At 43.8% G+C, this 18,393-nt stretch overlaps 1 protein-coding gene across 2 annotated transcripts in view; it reads right to left on the reverse strand.

Annotated features, from left to right (window-relative positions):
• Positions 1-10,155: 10,155 nt before the first annotated feature.
• The window catches only part of LOC118366240 (cGMP-inhibited 3',5'-cyclic phosphodiesterase 3A-like), an 84,704-nt gene continuing 76,466 nt past the window's right edge, over positions 10,156-18,393 (reverse strand). For both annotated transcript variants that reach the window (XM_052491917.1, XM_052491916.1), the window contains 2 exons: positions 13,437-13,713; positions 10,156-12,889 (listed from right to left, as the gene is read on the reverse strand). In XM_052491917.1, the coding sequence (XP_052347877.1) occupies positions 12,570-12,889; positions 13,437-13,713 (597 nt within the window). In that variant the 3' untranslated portion in view covers positions 10,156-12,569. The remainder of the gene's footprint in view (positions 12,890-13,436; positions 13,714-18,393) is intronic.

Genomic DNA, 18,393 nt, shown 5'->3' on the forward strand with positions numbered 1-18,393 from the left:
GGACGGCTATCCATGTCTTGAGGACTTTAGGAAATGCCTTCAAAACCACCCAACAAGGCGCAACAGTGAATGCTATTACCATCAAGTAGGTTTGGGTTTGCTTGGGCACTGTGGACAGGCATGGTTGATGGGCATAATGGGCATAATCTCATAAATCTTAATCAGAAGATTGTGCGTTTGATCCCAGTTGAGGACACTGGATTTTTATTTTAACCTTTACCATTTGGAATGAGTGCCTAAAAATGAGATGTTTGGAGAAATGGAACAGTACAGAGCAGCAGGAGGAACAAAACACGTAGAAATGTGATGTTAGGAGCAATTTAGAATTTTACGGTTGGAGAACCTGGATGAACATCTAATTCTGCAGCGAAACAGAATTTAGTTTGCATGTGTATGTGCGATCATACATGCACATCTGTGGGTGTGCATTATGTGCATTCCTCCGTACATGAGTCAGTGTGTACAGTGCGTTCGGAAAGTATTCAGAGATCTTGACATTTTCCACATTTTGTTAAGTTACAGCCTCATTCTTTAATTGATTAACAAAACAAATGTCCTCAATCTACACACTACTCCATAATGACACATTAAAAACAGTTTTGTACACTGTTGCAAATTTTTTACAAATAAAAAAACGGAAATATCACATTTACATAAGTATTTAGCCCCTTTAATCAGTACTTTGTTGAAGCTCCTTTGGCAGCGATTACAGCACAGAGTCTTCTTGAGTATGACGCTACAAGCTTGGCACACCTGTATTTGGGGAGTTTCTCCTATTCTTCTCTGCAGATCCTCTCAAGCTCTGACCAGTTGGATGGGGAGCGTTGCTGCACAGCTATTTTCAGATCTCTCCAGAGATGTTCGATCGGGTTCAAATCTGGGGTCTGGCTGGGCCATTCAAGGACATTCAGAGACTTGTCCCGAAGCCACTCCTGCATTGTCTTGGCTGTGTGCTTAAGGTCGTTGTCCTGATGGAAGGTGAACCTTCGCCCCAGTCCAAGGACATAAGCGCTCTGGAGCAGGTTATCATCAAGGATCTCTCGTTACTTTGCTCTGTTCATCAATGTCTCAATCCTGACTAGTCTCCCAGTCCCTGCCGCTGAAGAATATCCCCACAACATGATGCTGCCACCACCATGCTTTACCGTAGGGATGGTGCCTGGTTTCCTACAGACGTGACGCTTGGCATTCAGGCCAAAGCGTTCAGTCATGGTTTCATCAGACCAGAGAATCATGTTTCTCATGGTCTGAAAGTCTTAAGGTGCCTTCTGGAAAACTCCAAATGAGAATTTGATAGAATAGTGTGTCATATCACTTAATCCGGCATAGCCAAAGCCACGGCAACTGTCAACTGTGGGACCTTATAAAGACAGGTGTGTGCCTTTCCAAATCATGTCCAATCAATTGAATTTACCACAGGTGGACTCAATTGAAGTTGTGGAAACATTTCAGGGATGATCAATGTAAACAAGACGCACCTGAGCTAATTTTCGAATCTCATAGCAAAGGCCTTGTTAATACCAGGCATACAATGGGCTCCAAAATTACTGGCACCCCTGACTGGCAATGCACAAACATTACTTAAGAAATAGAAATAATATAATTATAGAGAGAATACCAACATGTGAGAAATACTGTACTTTATTAATGTTTCAATGGAACCCACCAAAATCATACAATTATTTAATACAAAATCCATTTCACCAAAATCAAGGATTCATAATTATTGGCACTCCTCATTTAGTACTTAGTTCAATGACCTCTGGCAAGAATAACAGCATGGAGTCTTTTCATGTAATGTTTGACAAGGTTAAGGAACACATTTGGAGGGATTTTGGACCATTCCTCTATGCAGATCCTTTCAAGATCCTTCACGTTCTTGAGTTTGCGCTTATCAACTGGCCTCTTCAACTCAGCCCACAGGTTTTTGATTGGATTGAGGTCCGGTGACTGAGATGGCCATAGCAGAACACTGCTTTTGTTGTCACAGAACCATTTCGGTGTGGATCTTCAGGTATGTTTTGGGTCTTGTTGGAAAATCCACATACGGCCCAGTCCCAGCCTTCTGGCAGAGGCAACCAGATTGTCAGACAAAATTGCCTGATACTTGGTGGAATTCATTATACCATCAATCTTAACCAGTTCCTTGTGTCTTGGGGTCAGAAATGACTTTCTTCTGGCAACCCTTCCAAAGAGCCTGTGGTTGTGGAGGTGTCGTCTGATGGTGCTTTTTGAAACCTGGTGACCCCAAGACGCCACCAAGGCCTGCAATTATTTCACAGTGATTCTTGGGGATTTTGTTGCTTCTCTCACCATCCTCCTCCCTATCCCGGGGGGTAAAATGCATTTGCATCCTCTACCCGTGAAGTTTTCATCTGTTCCATATCATTTTTTTATTTTTATAATTGCCCTGACAGTGCTCAGTCGTTCAATCGTTTGTGGATCTTCTGTCTCTTTTGAACTGCCAGTTCTTTTGTTTTCTTCATGGTGTTGGATGACAAAGGGATATTGCATGTGTGTTACCTCACTTCTAGTGAAACAGGAAGTGATGTAATGGCTCAATATAGTTCCTTAGATAAACTTAAATAAGTAGAATTTAATTCCTAGTTTAATGTTGGTCGATGTTATTTACAATAATCTTTAAGGATGCCATTAATTGTGAAACCTTGATTTGGAGGCCATTGATTTTTAATTAAATCAATAAATTATTTTGGTGGGTTCCACTGAAACATTAATAAAGTACAGTATTTCTCACATGTTGGTATTTTGAGTTTATCTCTATAATTATTTTGTTAATATTTTTTTTATTTTATTTATTTTATTTGATTTTTTGAATTTGTACCCCTTTTTCTCCCTAATTTTGTGGTATCCAATTGTTAGTAGCTACTATCTTGTCATATCGCTACAACTCCCGTACGGGCTCGGGAGAGACGAAAGTCATATGTCCTCCGATACACAACCCAACCAAGCCGCACTGCTTCTTAACACAGTGCGCATCCAACCCGGAAGCCAGCCGCACCTATGTGTCGGAGGAAACACCGTGCACCTGGCAACCTTGGTTAGCGTGCACAGCCCCCGGCCCGCCACAGGAGTCGCTGGTGCGCGATGGGACAAGGATGTCCCTACCGGTCAGGTCAAACCCTCCCTAACCCGGATGACGCTAGGCCAATTGTGCGTCGCCGTTACGACAGAGCCTGGGCGCACATACTTTTAAAAAGATTAACAGGGGCCTCCCGTGTGGCGCCAGCTCCCTGTACTGCAGCGCCAGCTGTGCCACCAGCTGGCGCCACACGGGAGGCCCCTGTTAATCTTTTTAAAAGTATTGTTTGTGCATTGCCAGTCAGGGGTGGCAGTAATTTTGGAGCCCACTGTATGTGATCTTGTGACTGATGCTCCCCTCTCTCGGTCTCTCTACATGTCTCGCCGTCTCCAGGCCCATTCCCATGGTCATTAACAGTATTTTTGTTAGATCTCGAGAGGGGAACAGATTAGAGCAGAGGTATAGCAGAGGATGAAGGGAGGAACACAAGTTATCTGAGAGCTTGTGAGAGTGGGGGAAGAGATAAGGGAACAAGAGCAGAGGGCTTGAGAGTGAGAGGGAAAGGGGGAGGGAGAGTGAGAAAGAGAAAGACAGAGAGAATACGAGAGGGCAGGGAGAGTAGACCAGAGAGAGAGAGAGAAGAGAGGTAGAGCGAGAGTGGTAGACAGAGAGTCATATGATGTCTCACTGCAGACTAAATTTGATTGTCAGACACAGCTTTCATTATTCCTCGTTCTTCAAGGATAATTAAATTATAATTAAAGAAGCTAATCTTAGGTCAGTTTTGCTCCCCCCCTAATGGTTAGGGTTAGGATTTGGGGATTGTAAACAGATCCTAGATCTGTGCCAGCTGCCAAAGGGCTTTAACTATCCTCAGGGAAGTCCTCCAGTGGGTGTCAGGAAGAGCAGCACAGCCAGTAACATGTCTTGGTAATTACCTTTTAGTTACCAAAGTAATTACAGAGCAATTACAGTACAGGACATAAGTTTGGACACATCTACTCATTCCAGGGTTTTTCTTTATTTTGACTATTTTCTACATTGTCGAATAATAGTGAAGACATCAAACTATGAAATAACACATATGGAATCATGTAGTAACAAAAAAAGCGTTAAACAAATCAAAATATATAAGTAGACACCCTTTGTCTTGAGCTTTGCACACTCTTGGCATTCTCTAAACCAGCTTCATGAGGTAGTCACCTGGAATGCATTCCAATTAACAGGTGTGCCTTGTTAAAAGTTAATTTGTGGAATTTCTTTCCTTCTGAATGCCTTTGAGCCAATCAGTTGTGTTGTGACAAGGTAGGGTTGGTATACAGAAGATAGCCCTGTTTGGTAAAAGACCAAGTTCATATTATGGCAAGGATAGCTCAAAAAAGCAAAGAGAAATGACAGTCCATCATTACTTTAAGACATGAAGGTCAGTCAATCCTGAAAATGTCAAGAACTTTAAAAGTTTCTTCAAGTGCAGTTGCAAAAATCATTATGCGCTATGATGAAACTGGCTCTGATGAGGACCGCCACAGGAAAGGAAGACCCAGAGTCATTAGAGTTAGCAGCCTCAGAAATTGCAACCCAAATAAATGCTTTACAGGGTTCAAGTAACAGACACATCTCAACATCAGCTGTTTAGAGGAGACTGCGTGAATCAGGCCTTCATGGTCGAATTGCTGCAAAGAAACCACTACTAAAGGACAAATAAATGAAGAAGACTTGCTTGGGCCAAGAAACACAAGCAATGGACATTAGACTGGTGGAAATCTGTCCTTTGGTCTGATGAGTCCAAATTTGAGATTTTTGGTTCCAAAAGTCGTGTGTTTGTGAGACGCAGAGTAGGTGAACGGATGATCTCCGCATGTGTGGTTCCCACCGTCATGCAAGGAAGAGGAGGTGTGATGGTGTGGGGGTGCTTTCTGGTGACACTGTCAGTGATTTACTTAGAATTCAAGGCATACTTAACCAGCATGGCTACCGCAGCATTCTGCAGGGATACACCATCCCATCTGGTTTGCGCTTAGTGGGACTATCATTTGTTTTTCAACAAGACAATGACCCAACACATCTCCAAGCTGTGTAAGGGCTATTTGACCAAGCAGGAGAGTGATGGAGTGCTGCATCAGATGATCTGGCCCCCACAATCACCCGACCTCAACCCAGTTGAAATGGTTTGGGATGAGTTTGACCGCAGAGTGAAGTAAAAGCTGCCAACAAGTGCTCAACATATGTGGGAACTCCTTCAAGACTGTTGGTAAAGCATTCCAGGTGAAGCTGGTTGAGAGAATGCCAAGAGTGTACAAAGCTGTCATCAAGGTAAAGGGTGGCTACTTTGAAACATCTCAAATATATTTTGACTTTTTTGGTTACTACATGATTCCATATGTGCTATGTCATAGTTTTGATGTCTTCACTATTATTCTACAATGTAGAAAATAGTAAAAATAAAGAAAAACCCTGGAATGATTAGGTATGTCCAAACTTTTGACTGGTACTGTACATATGAGGGAACTTGGTGTTAAGTGCTGCCTCAATCCCTTTGTCTTTGAATTGAAACAACACAACAGCCTTAAGAACTGCCAGATCAACATTATTTTAGATTAGTGAATGAGGAAGTGAAGGGGTTACAGGTCAGGGTTCAACCCATGGCTGGCTGATCTCTATGGTGGAAGTGAGACTTGTAGATGTTAATTACCTGCACCTCCACATAGCTCAGGTCTCAGGACCAAAAGACAGAGGCCAGTGTGTTCGGCTGACCTGGGTTCAAATGATGTCTGTTCTCTTTCAAATACATTAGCTGAGTTTGATTTTGAGCTTGCGTGACGCAATAGAGCCAATGAAATAGTCTCAAAAGTGCAAACCCACCCACGTGGCATCTCGCACTCCAGGCACACTCAATCTAACGCTCAAAAACAGTACTTGACAGAAAAACAATACTGTTGGAACCTAGGTAGGTCTGGTGGATGGTGGCTAATCTGGTATAGAAACAGTGTTAAACCCCGGCTGTCAGAGTATAAAGCTATGCTTTAAAACAAATCCTCAACTAATGAGTTATAATCTCGTAACATAGCCATATTTTTTCTCTCTTTTAATCCCCCCATACTGACACGTCACTACTGTTAACATCTCAGTAACATCAGGGTTGGAAAAGAGTGGGATCTTTCTAGTATGCTATGCTGTTACCTAGTCGACTGTGACTGTTGGCTTATCGGGGAGGCATAAATCGAATAAAATATTGAACGTATCAGTAACCTTGAGGACGTACCTGAGAAGTTGAAATGCATTTACATACCTCATGTTGACGTAGTTATATGAAATTGAAAATGAGGATGAGGAAAATAAATGCAAGTCGAGGCAAAGAGAACAAACATACGATTACCACAGCATTTAACTCATGTTATTCAGTATTCACATTACAACATCCACATTGTTCAGCTAGTGACAATTTTCTAACAATCTCAATATACTGTATATTTACTTTGTAATACATTATACCAAGAGGCACTTTCAGTAATTCTGGCCAAAAAGGAGCTACAGTATCGTGTCTAAATTACAAAAACAGTAAAAAATAAATAAAGTTTATCTAAAAGACTTTTGTTGTCGTTTTAATTTGTTATATCTGTACAGCATATATTTTGTACAAAATGGAACAATAAACTAGTAATAAAATGAAATACTTCACAAATACTGGTGAATCACACGTCTGTTTTCCCCATCCTATAGGTATTGCTACATGTGTTAAGTGCAAGATACAAGAGAGAAGAAAGAGTAATAATTATTCAGTTTGTGAAGTGCCGGCTATAGATAAATACATAAAACAAGTCTCATATGTCTCGTTTAAGAACGTGTAAAGCTTGTTTGGTTCTCGTTGTGGCTAACGTGATCAAACATATGCCCACAAACAGAGAGACATATTGTTCGTTCCCAATGGCACCCAATTCGCTATACTGTATAGTGCACTACTTTTGACCAGAGCCATTTGGGACCTGGTCAATAGGAAGTCATTTAGGACGCAGACAGAATGAATGGCACAGAACTGGCAATAGCCTAAAAAAACATCACACAGGACAGAGTTAAAACATGAAGCAAAGTCTGAGGAAGGATGTTGGGCTTCAAACTGTGCCTGTTGTTGTTTAAACCACGGGAGCGCAATGCTTTCAATACCCTATTGTCCATGTTTGGTTCCTATTGTAGAGTTGCTGCTGCCCACTGATTGGGTGGAATTATGGCAATAGTAGTACTCTGAAAGAAATGTGTCAACAAGAGCATGTGACCACTATCACGTCCTTGTCAAATACTAAATGCCAAGATGTTATTCTTAATCTAAGGTTCTGTTCTGAATAGGATGTATTATGACACACTTTGGAATTGCGTGCAAGTGAGCTTCCACTAGACAATTGCACATGACTTTGTAATTGCACGAGGCAGTCTACAGTTGATGTGTGTGTGTGTGTGTGTGTGTGTGTGTGTGTGTGTGTGTGTGTGTGTGTGTGTGTGTGTGTGTGTGTGTGTGTGTGTGTGTGTGTGTGTGTGTGTGTGTGTGTGTGTGTGTGTGTGTGTGTGTGTGTGTGTGTGTGTGTGTGTGTGTGTGTGTGCGCGCGCGCGCGCGTGTGAGCTTCCCCCAGCTCAGGCAGATGGAATAGGAGCAAACAGAGCTAACCTCTCATCTGATTGGTAGTCACATGAATAACTGTGTTCTCACATGCATATAGCCGCGACACATACTGTATAATCTCCCTCACATACCAGTTACATAGCTGACCTTTGCATGTTATGAATGAACACAGCCTTTCGATTATACCACAAAACAAAAATCCCCACATAACTAACCTTTACGGAAATGTGAAATGTGATCAAAACAACTGGATGGAAACATACATTTAAAATATAATTCCTGGGTGTGTTTTGAACAAGATGAATGTAGAAATGGAGGGATGACAAAAAGAGAGATGAAGAAGGAAGAGATGTTCTGGAGGACAAACATTTGAAGGGTTTTTCTCTTTAGGCGCTCAGAGGACTGTCAGACCACGCACGCACGCACGCACGCACGCACGCACGCACGCACGCACGCACACACACACACACACACACACACACACACACACACACACACACACACACACACACACACACACACACACACACACACACACACACACACACACACACACACACACACACACACACACACACACACACACACACACACACACACACACACACACACACAGGGTGCTATTTAAGACACAGTGAGTGTCACTTAAAGACAAACCAATTATCCGGTATGACACACAACATCCCTCTTTCTTCTGCTGCTGTTCCTCCCTCCCCTCTCCCGCTGCCTCCCTACACTGTATCCATGTGTCAGGGACACACAGTGCTGTTGCCAAGGGTCATATTAATACTGTGTTTACCGATACAGAGAGAAGCTAGCATTGGAACACCTATGTGAGAATGCTATTCATTGACTACAGCTCATCACTAAGCTAAGGACCCAGGGACTAAACACCTCCCTCTGCAACTAGATCCTGGACTTCCTGACGGGCTGCCCCCAGGTGGTAACAACACATCCGCCACGCTGATCCTCAACACAGGGGCCCCTCAGTCCCCTCCTGTACTCCCTGTTCACTCATGACTGCACGGCCAGGCAAGACTCCAACACCATCATTAAGTTTGCTGACGATACAACAGTGGTAGGCCTGATCACTGGCAATGATGAGACAGTCTATAGGGAAGAGGAGGTCAGAGACCTGACCATGTGGTGCAAGGACAGCAACCTCTCCCTCAACCTGATCAAGACGAAGGAGATAGTTGTGGACTACAGGAAAAGGAGAAACTGATGTTTCTAGAAATCCACGTTGAAATATAACACTCCAAAAGCTATCTGAAATCCCTGTAGGTGACGGAACTCATTGGTTAGGTGTTGTCAGACTTGAACAGATACAGTGGAAAGTGTGGTCACATCGAGGAATTAGAGATGGACGACTCAATACATATTAGGAAAAGCAAATAGAGTGCCGTCCTACCATAGTAGCTTATTAATGTTGGCCACCAAATCACATTCACAATACCCCTTGAACAAATGCTACCGCAGAACACATACGCAACCACGCATGCACACAGGTCATCATAGGCTGTGAATATTGCTTTTGCATTCACTCCATTGGGTCTGTTACTGTTCAGTTCCCCCTAGGCCACACTGAAATTGTGAAAGGCCTTATTCAGATGAGGCAGTGACTCAGCAGATGTATAGGTCAGGGGTTGACTAGCAATGTCTGCTTCCTCTCCTCTGTATCGTTTAATATGGGCCAATAACTATTATAACGATTCACGCAACCACCTGGCCCCTAGCCTATCACAAGATGTTATGTCAGCTACAACACTAAATGCCACTGCTAGATAATGACCCATAACAGATTACACAACGAGAGAGAGAGAGGGGCAGGTAAGGGAGTGTAGGGGAGTGAAAGAGGGTCAGTTAGTACAGATAGAGAGAGAGGCACATGATTTGGATAAAATTCAAGAATTTGGTACATAAACTCCCTTGACTTTGCAGGTCACGAAGTGCAACTCAAACGCTACAGATACAGAATAAGTGTCAGTATTGCTTTAAAAACATTGTCATCCTACAAATACATTTTCCTGATAATGTTAACGTTTCACAACAAGCTGTCAGAGGTAAAATCTTCAAGGAGAACCGGACAGGCAGATGGACGGACGGACAGACATTTTAATTGGCTCCTCATTCAAAGTGACTTTTTCACAGAGACCATCAGTGAACAAAAAGGAGACTGACCAACCTCAGAAAACCCCCAAACGCTTCTCTTCCTCCCTTCTCTTCCATCTCCCTTCCTCTCTCATCCCATTCCTTCTCCTATACCATTCTCTCTGATCCGCTTCTATTTCTCATATCCTCTTCCCTCTCCCGTTTCCTCTACCTTTCCCTCTCATCCTACTGTCACCACCAATTGGTCTCTCTCTCTGGACATCAAATGGACCTATGGAGCTATGGACAGCCACAGGGAGCCCAGCACTGGTCCATGTGTTGACTGCAGCATGCTGCCTGGCTCAGGCTGGCTGGCTAGTCCACCTGGGCTGTGTCTCAAATAGCACCCCCCGCACTACTTTTGACCAGGGTCCATAGGGCTATGGTCAAAAGTAGTGCAATATTTAGGGAATAGGGTGCCATTTGGGACGTACACATGCTTAGGCCTGATCTGCCTGGTCATGTCATGGGAGCTGCCCTGGGCTAGGAGCTGGATGGATAGGGAGAGATGGGATAGCTGCAGGTACTGTAGATGTATCATGTGATAGCTACAATGGGTTAGCTACAGTTCAACGAGTTGGACCTATGTCTGAAATGTTGAAACTATCAGGAAGTTAATAAATACATCACTTCTTTGAGGGAGTAAGCAAACACACACTAAGAAGACATGTCTTTCTTGGCATGGATATTTTTTACTGCATCATCTTTCTTCATACTTTTGTTTGCATTCAGCCCCATTGCGTGATTCACCATGTTCTATAGAGCAGCACAGTCTGAGTGTATGTGGAGTATAACTGTCACCTTGTTCTCTTGGTTGAACCTCTGGGCTCCTCCGCATCTCCTTCAAGGCATTCCAAGGCTCACTCGGAAACTTTTATTTGATCACTTGACTCGCTGAAAGCTATTGGAGCCCAAGGTCTGTTATCTGTTATCATTTCAGCCTATTGGAGAAATAGATGATTTCCCAGAGTTAAATAGAAAATGCCTGGTTACGACTAACTTTGGTTCTCTGAGGGAACGGAGTGCGGCACTATGGGGAATAATGGGGAATAATGCTCGCTCAAGAGACTGAAAGAGAATCTATGTACTTTTGACATTGGCTCTCTTGGCTGAACTTCCTGTCAGGGTATTGGGTGGTAGATCCCACTGTGAGAGAGGACTGAAACACAGGCTAGAGGTCAGTGTACCGACAACAGAGTTATACGAGAGAGTATCAATGAAGATGGCTGTCGAGAATCTTTCAAAAAGGTGAATCGCTTTTTCAGTGTCATGGTCAGATTGACATCCACAGATGAATCCTAATGTGAATGCTTCTTCTCTACCGAGGTGGTACATGTATACATCTACTGGGTCAAAAGCTACGAAGAGAGAAATTCTGCACTTAGAAAAAGCATCTTACATTGGAATAGTTAACTAGGCGTCTGAATAAAAGGAAGCTCTAACTCTATAAGAAACCGTGCGATTCAGATTCAAAGTGATTCCGTTTGTAGTGAGCAGATCATCAGGAGACAGGGTACGTAAAATAAGAAAGGCCCACACCATATTTACCAAACACAAACGCCACAGAGAGAAAATCTTACAGCTGATGTTGGGAAAAAAATAAGAAAGTATAACCACAAACCAATAACACAAAGGAAAGAACAATCACTTGTGTTGGTTGACATAACAATGACAAAAGGGTACAAGGTTGAGGGGTCTGTGTTGTGTCCCATTGGGCAGATGTCAATTCAATGCCAATTTCACTGTGGTTCAACGTAATTTCATTGAAACAAAGTGGAAACAACATTGATTCAACCAGTGTGTGCCCAGTGGGGTGTGTCTGTGTTCCTGAGTCCTGTGGAACTGTGTAGGAGTGAGAGGGGAAAAAAGAGCCTGAATGACCGACACAAAAGTGGAGTGAGTGAAAGAAAGAAATAGAGAAAACATGGTATATTTGGAACAATTAGAGAGATGAAGAATGTGAAGAAACACTGTGCTCTGGATTTTCTTCCTTGAGTGAATATAAAGCTTTTTCAGAGCTACAGGGTTCTATGTTAGACTTCCCATTCCCTCTTCCCGGGGTAGTTAGCAAATCTTCTGATGGGTTTGTGTGTGTGTGTGTTTGCTCCATGCTTGTGTGTGAGCACACTCTGTATCAACACTGACCCTCCTCTCCCCAGTCCTCAGTCCTCTCCTCGCTCCCTGAGAACCAACACAGAGCGGACACAGCTTTTACCCGCCCTCTCATCTCATTGTCCTCAGGAGCTAGTGTTTGTACTGTCTATTTAGTACAGTCCACTTTGTACACCTTGGTTCTGTGGGAGAGGACAGGTGGATGCAGACCACTAGTATGGCCGGCTATGTCTTGAGGCTGGCAGTGGGGTCAGTGTTCTGTGGGTCCGTATTGCGGTGTGGGAACCACGTCAGGGAGAGGGCTTCTGAAATGGAAACCTGATCCAATATAATACGTGTGTAAAACAAATCCCACCCCTCCCTCATCCTCCTCCTCAGCGTGCCCTCCCTCCCTCCACCCTGTTTTCTTTAGGCACATGTTACTCCAAACTTCTACAGTGTTGTGTCTAAGTGATTTGCTGGCAACCAAATATCAGGGGCTGCGTCTCAAACAATACCCCAATCCCTGTATAGTGCACTATTTTTGGCCAGTTAGTGCACTACATGGGGAATAGAGTATCATTTCTGACATGAGTCAGAAAGTCTAGTTGGGAGAGGGTATGAGTTTGGATAAATGTTCTGTTTCCTGATCTTCAAGCGTCAAAGATAATCCTCTCACTCCAGCTCCTCCTCCTTTTTCTCCACAGTCTCTGATTGCTCGACCACTTCCTCTGCAAGCCCCGTCTCTTCCCCTTCCGTCTCCTCTCCCTGGCCATCTATTGGCTCCTCCTTGCTGGCTGGCTCCTCCTCCTCCTCGTGGATGGCTGTGATTGGCTCGGCGGGGTTGCTGAGGCAGTTAGGCGCCTCTCTGTCCGGCGTGTCCTGGGTTTCGGAGGCAATGACTCTCTTCCACATTTCGTGGTTGTCCAGAAGGTGCTGAGTGATGGGACAGAACACTCTCCTCCTGCTCTCCGTAAGCTTCACCATGTGCTTCTCTATAGAGAAGAAGAAAACACTTCCTCAGAACAAAACCTACTACATCTCTATCCCCTTATACTGTACACGCAAACCCTTATCATACAACCTCTGGACAGGGGTTACAAAGCAGGGTCTGATCACCTGGGAATACCAAATACCCTTAAGGCAGACCAGGTAGCCTCGTGTATATGAGGCTTCTGTATCTACTACTAATTATAAACCGGGTAGTTTGGTTCCTGGATGCTTGTTGGCTGACTTGGTTTACTGTTCTATTAATGTTGGTGACCAGTTTATAATAGCATTAAGGCACCACAGGGGTTTGTGGTATATGGCCAATATACCATGGCTAAAGGCTGTATCCAGGCATTCCGCTCTGCGTCATGCCAATATACCACACCACCTTGGACCTTATTGCTTAATTCCACTACATGTATTATCAATCGGCACTATGTCAACAACTCAATACCTGGGCCATTTCAAGCTGAGCTTTGATTTCAATAGGTTTCTGTTAACGGACTTCTTTCAACTCAAATAAGTTCAACATGAACGTCTACATGTTCTTACGGGAACTCTCAGAGCTAGTCGACTCATCCTCCTCTGCTGTATCCTCCTCATCCTCCTCTTTCTCTCGTTCCCCCACCTCCTCTTCCTCCTCGCCTTCCTTCCTCCGTGCGTCGGCGGGGTCAACCCAGTTCCCCGGCATGAGGGCGGCGGAGTCGTAGGAGGAACAGAGCGGACCCACGATGTGCGTGATGAAGGACTCCTGGAGTTTGGCGAGCTGTGGCGCAGAGCGGTCCATGAAGGGGCTGATGGGAAGGCCCAGACTCGACTCCTCATCGCCCTGAGGAGTGGTGCAGTATGGGTAAACAATGTTAGATATAAGCGTCTAAAAACCCACCTCTTCACAAAGTAATTTGATTAATCCCACAGCACCCCCCCAAAAAACTTGCCTTTATTAAACACATGTCCTTGTCTTTTCATACTAGCACTGACTTTGCTGATAGCTACTTTACTGAGAGGAAATGTCCTTGCGATGACTGTGATATACAGTTGAAGTCGGAAGTTTACATACACTTAGGTTGGAGTCATTAAAACTTTCACTGTATCACAATTCCAGTGGGTCAGAAGTTTACATACACTAAGTTGACTGTGACTTTAAACAGCTTGGAAAATTCCAGAAAATGATGTAATGGCTTTATAAGCTTCTGATAGGCTAATTGACATCATTTGAGTCAATTGGAGGTGTACCTGTGGATGTATTTCAAGGCCTGCCTTCAAACTCAGAGCCGTCATACCACTCAGGAAGGAGACGCGTTCTGTCTCCTAGAGATGAACGTACTTTGGTGCGAAAAGTGCAAATCAATCCAAGAACAACAGCAAAGGACCTTGTGAAGATGCTGGAGGAAACAGGTACAAAAGTATCTATATCCACAGTAAAACAAGTCTTATATCAACCTAACCTGAAAGGCCGCTCAGCAAGGAAGAAGCCACTGCTCCAAAACCGCCATAAAAAAGCCAGACTACGGTTTGCAACTGCACATGGGGACAAAGATCGTACTTGGAGAAATGTCCTCTGGTCTGATGAAAGAAAATTAGAACTGTTTGGCCATAATGACCAAGCCGAAGAACACCATCCCAACCGTGAATCACGGGGGTGGCAGCATCATGTTGTGGGGGTGCTTTTCTGCAGGAGGGACTGGTGCACTTCACAAAATAGATGGCATCATGAGGATGGAAAATTATTTATATGTATTGAAGCAACATCTCAAGACATCAGTCAGGAAGTTAAAACTTGGTCGCAAATGGGTCTTCCAAATGGACAATGACCCCAAGCATACTTCCAAAGTTGTGGCAAATGGCTTAAGGACAACAAAGTCAAAGGTAAAATCCTGACTTCAATCCTGTAGAACATTTGTGGGCTGAACTGAAAAAGCGTGTGCGAGCAAGGAGGCCTACAAACCTGACTCAGTTACACCAGCTCTGTCAGGGGGAATGGGACAAAATTCCCTCAACTTATTGTGGGAAGGTTGTGGAATGCTATCTGAAACTTTTGACCCAAGTTAAACAATTTAAAGACAATGCTACCAAATACTAATTGAGTGTATGTAAACTTCTGACCCACTGAGAATGTGATGAAAGACATAAAAGCTGAAATAAATCATTCTCTCTACTATTATTCTAAAATTTCACATTCCTAAAAGAAAGTGGTGATCCTAACTGACCTAAGACGGGGGATTTTTACTAGGATGAAATGTCCGGAATTGTGAAAAACTGAGTTTAAATGTATTTGGCTAAGGTGTATGTACATTCCCGACTTCAACTGTATGGTTGTCTCACCTAGCTATCTTAAAATAAATGCAGTGCACTAACTAAGTCGCTTTGGGTAAGCACTTCTGCTGAATGACTAATGCAAGTATAATATGAATTACCATTTGACACTATCTGAGGAAAGTCAATCAATCAATCAATCAGCCAATTTTTTTATTTTACCTTTATTTAACTAGGCAAGTCAGTTAAGAACAAATTCTTATTTTCAATGACGGCCTAGGAACAGTGGGTTAACTGCCTTTTCAGGAGCAGAATGACAGATTTGTACCGTGTCAGCTCGGGGGTTTGAACTTGCAACCTTCCAGTTACTAGTCCAATGCTCTAACCACTTTACCCTGCCGCCCCAATGATATGAGGGAAATTGGAATGAAATGCACTGAGGGTGTCACAGCTAAGGTACTAATACACAGAGAGAGAAAAATGACCATCAGAAATGATGTAAAAACACATTCAACCGCATTCCACAACTGATGGTAGGAAACACATCAACATTTGTATCTCTCTCATTTTGTTCACCAGCCAGTCTCAGTCTCTAAGTGGTAAACCAACAGCAACCGCCAGCGCGCAGAGCCTGTGGGATTAGCTACTGAATAATCAAAGCTTCAAACTGGGTCAAGAACATAAACAGCAAAAGGCACACGTCTATCTAGCTCAGGGAAGCCTACATCTATAGGTCCAGTATTGGCTGACTGACAAGATCATGTATATGCATGTATAGTAAAGTGATTTATAGCAGGATACATATATATGTGTCTGTTGAAGTCAGGGGCTTATACACTCAAAGTGGACCGCAGCAGGCAAGGGCTCATGTTGCCATAGTAACCAGCAGAGCTTTTGCCAGTCAGTGCAGTGGACTGAAATGAGTGTCTGAAGTGAAGAGGGAGAGAAAGAGAGGTGCTACTCTAGAGTAGAGGGGCGTATTGAATCATTAAAAGATGGTAAAGTTACAACTTAACCACGGATACAGGGTCAGATCTTTAAGATGTTTTTACTGCGTCAATGGTCAGCGTTAGAATTGTGGGTATACTACTACTGACCCTGGTATGTTTGTTCTTCGTGTGCATGTCTTAAGGCATAGCACAGTTCACTCTGTGATCTGATGTGTTGCAGCTGTATCTTTGTCTGTGTGAATGAGGACTGTCACTGATGACACAAGTAGGTCAGCGAAACTGCAGCACAACAACACTTCCTCTCTTTCCCCTCCCTCTATTTTCCTCTCTCTCTCTCCTCCCTCTATTTCCCCCTCTTTCTCCTCCCTGTCTTTCCCCTCCCTCTATTTTCCTCTCTCTCTCTCCTCCCTCTATTTCCCCCTCTTTCTCCTCCCTGTCTTTCCCCTCCCTCTATTTTCCTCTCTCTCTCTCCTCCCTCTATTTCCCCCTCTTTCTCCTCCCTGTCTTTCCCCTCCCTCTATTTTCCTCTCTCTCTCTCCTCCCTCTATTTCCCCCTCTTTCTCCTCCCTGTCTTTCCCCTCCCTCTATTTTCCTCTCTCTCTCTCCTCCCTCTATTTCCCCCTCTTTCTCCTCCCTGTCTTTCCCATCCCTCTATTTTCCTCTCTCTCTCTCCTCCCTCTATTTCCCCCTCTTTCTCCTCCCTGTCTTTCCCCTCCCTCTATTTTCCTCTCTCTCTCTCCTCCCTCTATTTCCCCCTCTTTCTCCTCCCTGTCTTTCCCACTCCCTCTTTTCCTTCCTTGTCTTTCTATCTCTCCCTCCCTCCCCTTTATCTCTCTCTTCCTCCCTCTCCCTCCAAGGACGCAAGCAAGATTTGACATTTGAGCGACGGTTTGAGTTTCATCATTGAGTGAGATCAGGCTTTGAAGAGACAGACAGACAAAAACAAGATGACTGCGCTGTCAATCACAGTAGCACCGATTATAACCTACACACTTGGTGCTCCTATCACTGTAGAGTGACACATTGTGTCAATACATCAACACTCTCCATTCCAAGTGGCAATCTAATCGTCTCTCCATCAATGCCAGGGTCCCATTTTGAATAGATGGTACATTATGCAGTACATTGCCTGCATACAAGGACGGCTTCTTCAATGCATGTGTGTTGATGGGTGTCACATCGACATTACTGAGAAAGAAACAGAAGAACAAAAGTAGTTCTACATTTCATATTATTTCTCAGTCTATCAATGGTCAATGAATAGAATGGTGTTCCTCTCATTCAGTTCCCCCAACCAATCCACATACTATATGGTCAACTAATCATCAAGCCCCTCATTAGTTTAGTGTCGGTTCTGAAATACATCAAATAAATGGTCTGACTTGGGGTACCCGAGGATAGGTTTGGGAAACACTGGCATGGAATATTCTAGAAGTGGTAGACCCAGAACGGCCACGATTCCACACTTCACATCAGAGAACTTTGATTTGAATGGGAGTATCCATTGGTTCTACCTATTCTGATGATGGGAATCGTATTAACGGCCATTGTTAACGTTGCCCATGCGGTGCATTCTGGGACAAGAACAGCACTACTTCAAGGAGCGAATGGGAGTCAATTGGGCGCTAGTTCAAAAGCCCAACATAAGCATGAGTTACGTGAACAATAAGTACAACATTACAAATCTTTCCGAGATGTGAGATAATTCACTTTGTCTCTGCAATATCATATACAGGTAGCTTTGGAATCGTGACATTACGTACTTTTGAGGAAAATAGGCATGTTTCTCGACTCATACCCTGACATTTAGAAGGGATTGCATGACGATTAGCTTAGCAACCACGTGACACAGCATGACAACATGAACGAGATTGGTTGACAGTTTGCTGGGTGGGGCATTATACGTTCCTCTTTTCATTGCTCAACGGGATTCCTATCTGTAATATATCTGCCTACACGCTGATCGTTCGTTCTCTGACCACTTAAGAGTCTTTCTTCCTGATCAGCGGTGTGGTTGCTAGGCACCCGTTAGTCTCTGACCAATGAGCAGCATTGTTACTGGAGAGTGGGCTGTTTCCAGGCACCTGTACCACTTCACATTGAGCAGTACCGTGACGGACTCATGAAGTGGCCTGCCTTTTATTTTAGTACCAAGTGGAACACATGTCAATGTCCTTTGATAGAGAAATGTCATTGCACCTCTACATCCTCTCAAGTCTACCATAGCTATTTATGCAGAAGGTAGTGTAATGGCCATTTCATGATCAGGCAGTTTCATGGGGGTGGGGGCATGGGTGCACAAG

This window comes from Oncorhynchus keta, chromosome 33, assembly GCF_023373465.1.
Source record: "Oncorhynchus keta strain PuntledgeMale-10-30-2019 chromosome 33, Oket_V2, whole genome shotgun sequence".
In the NCBI taxonomy this organism is placed as follows: domain Eukaryota; kingdom Metazoa; phylum Chordata; class Actinopteri; order Salmoniformes; family Salmonidae; genus Oncorhynchus; species Oncorhynchus keta.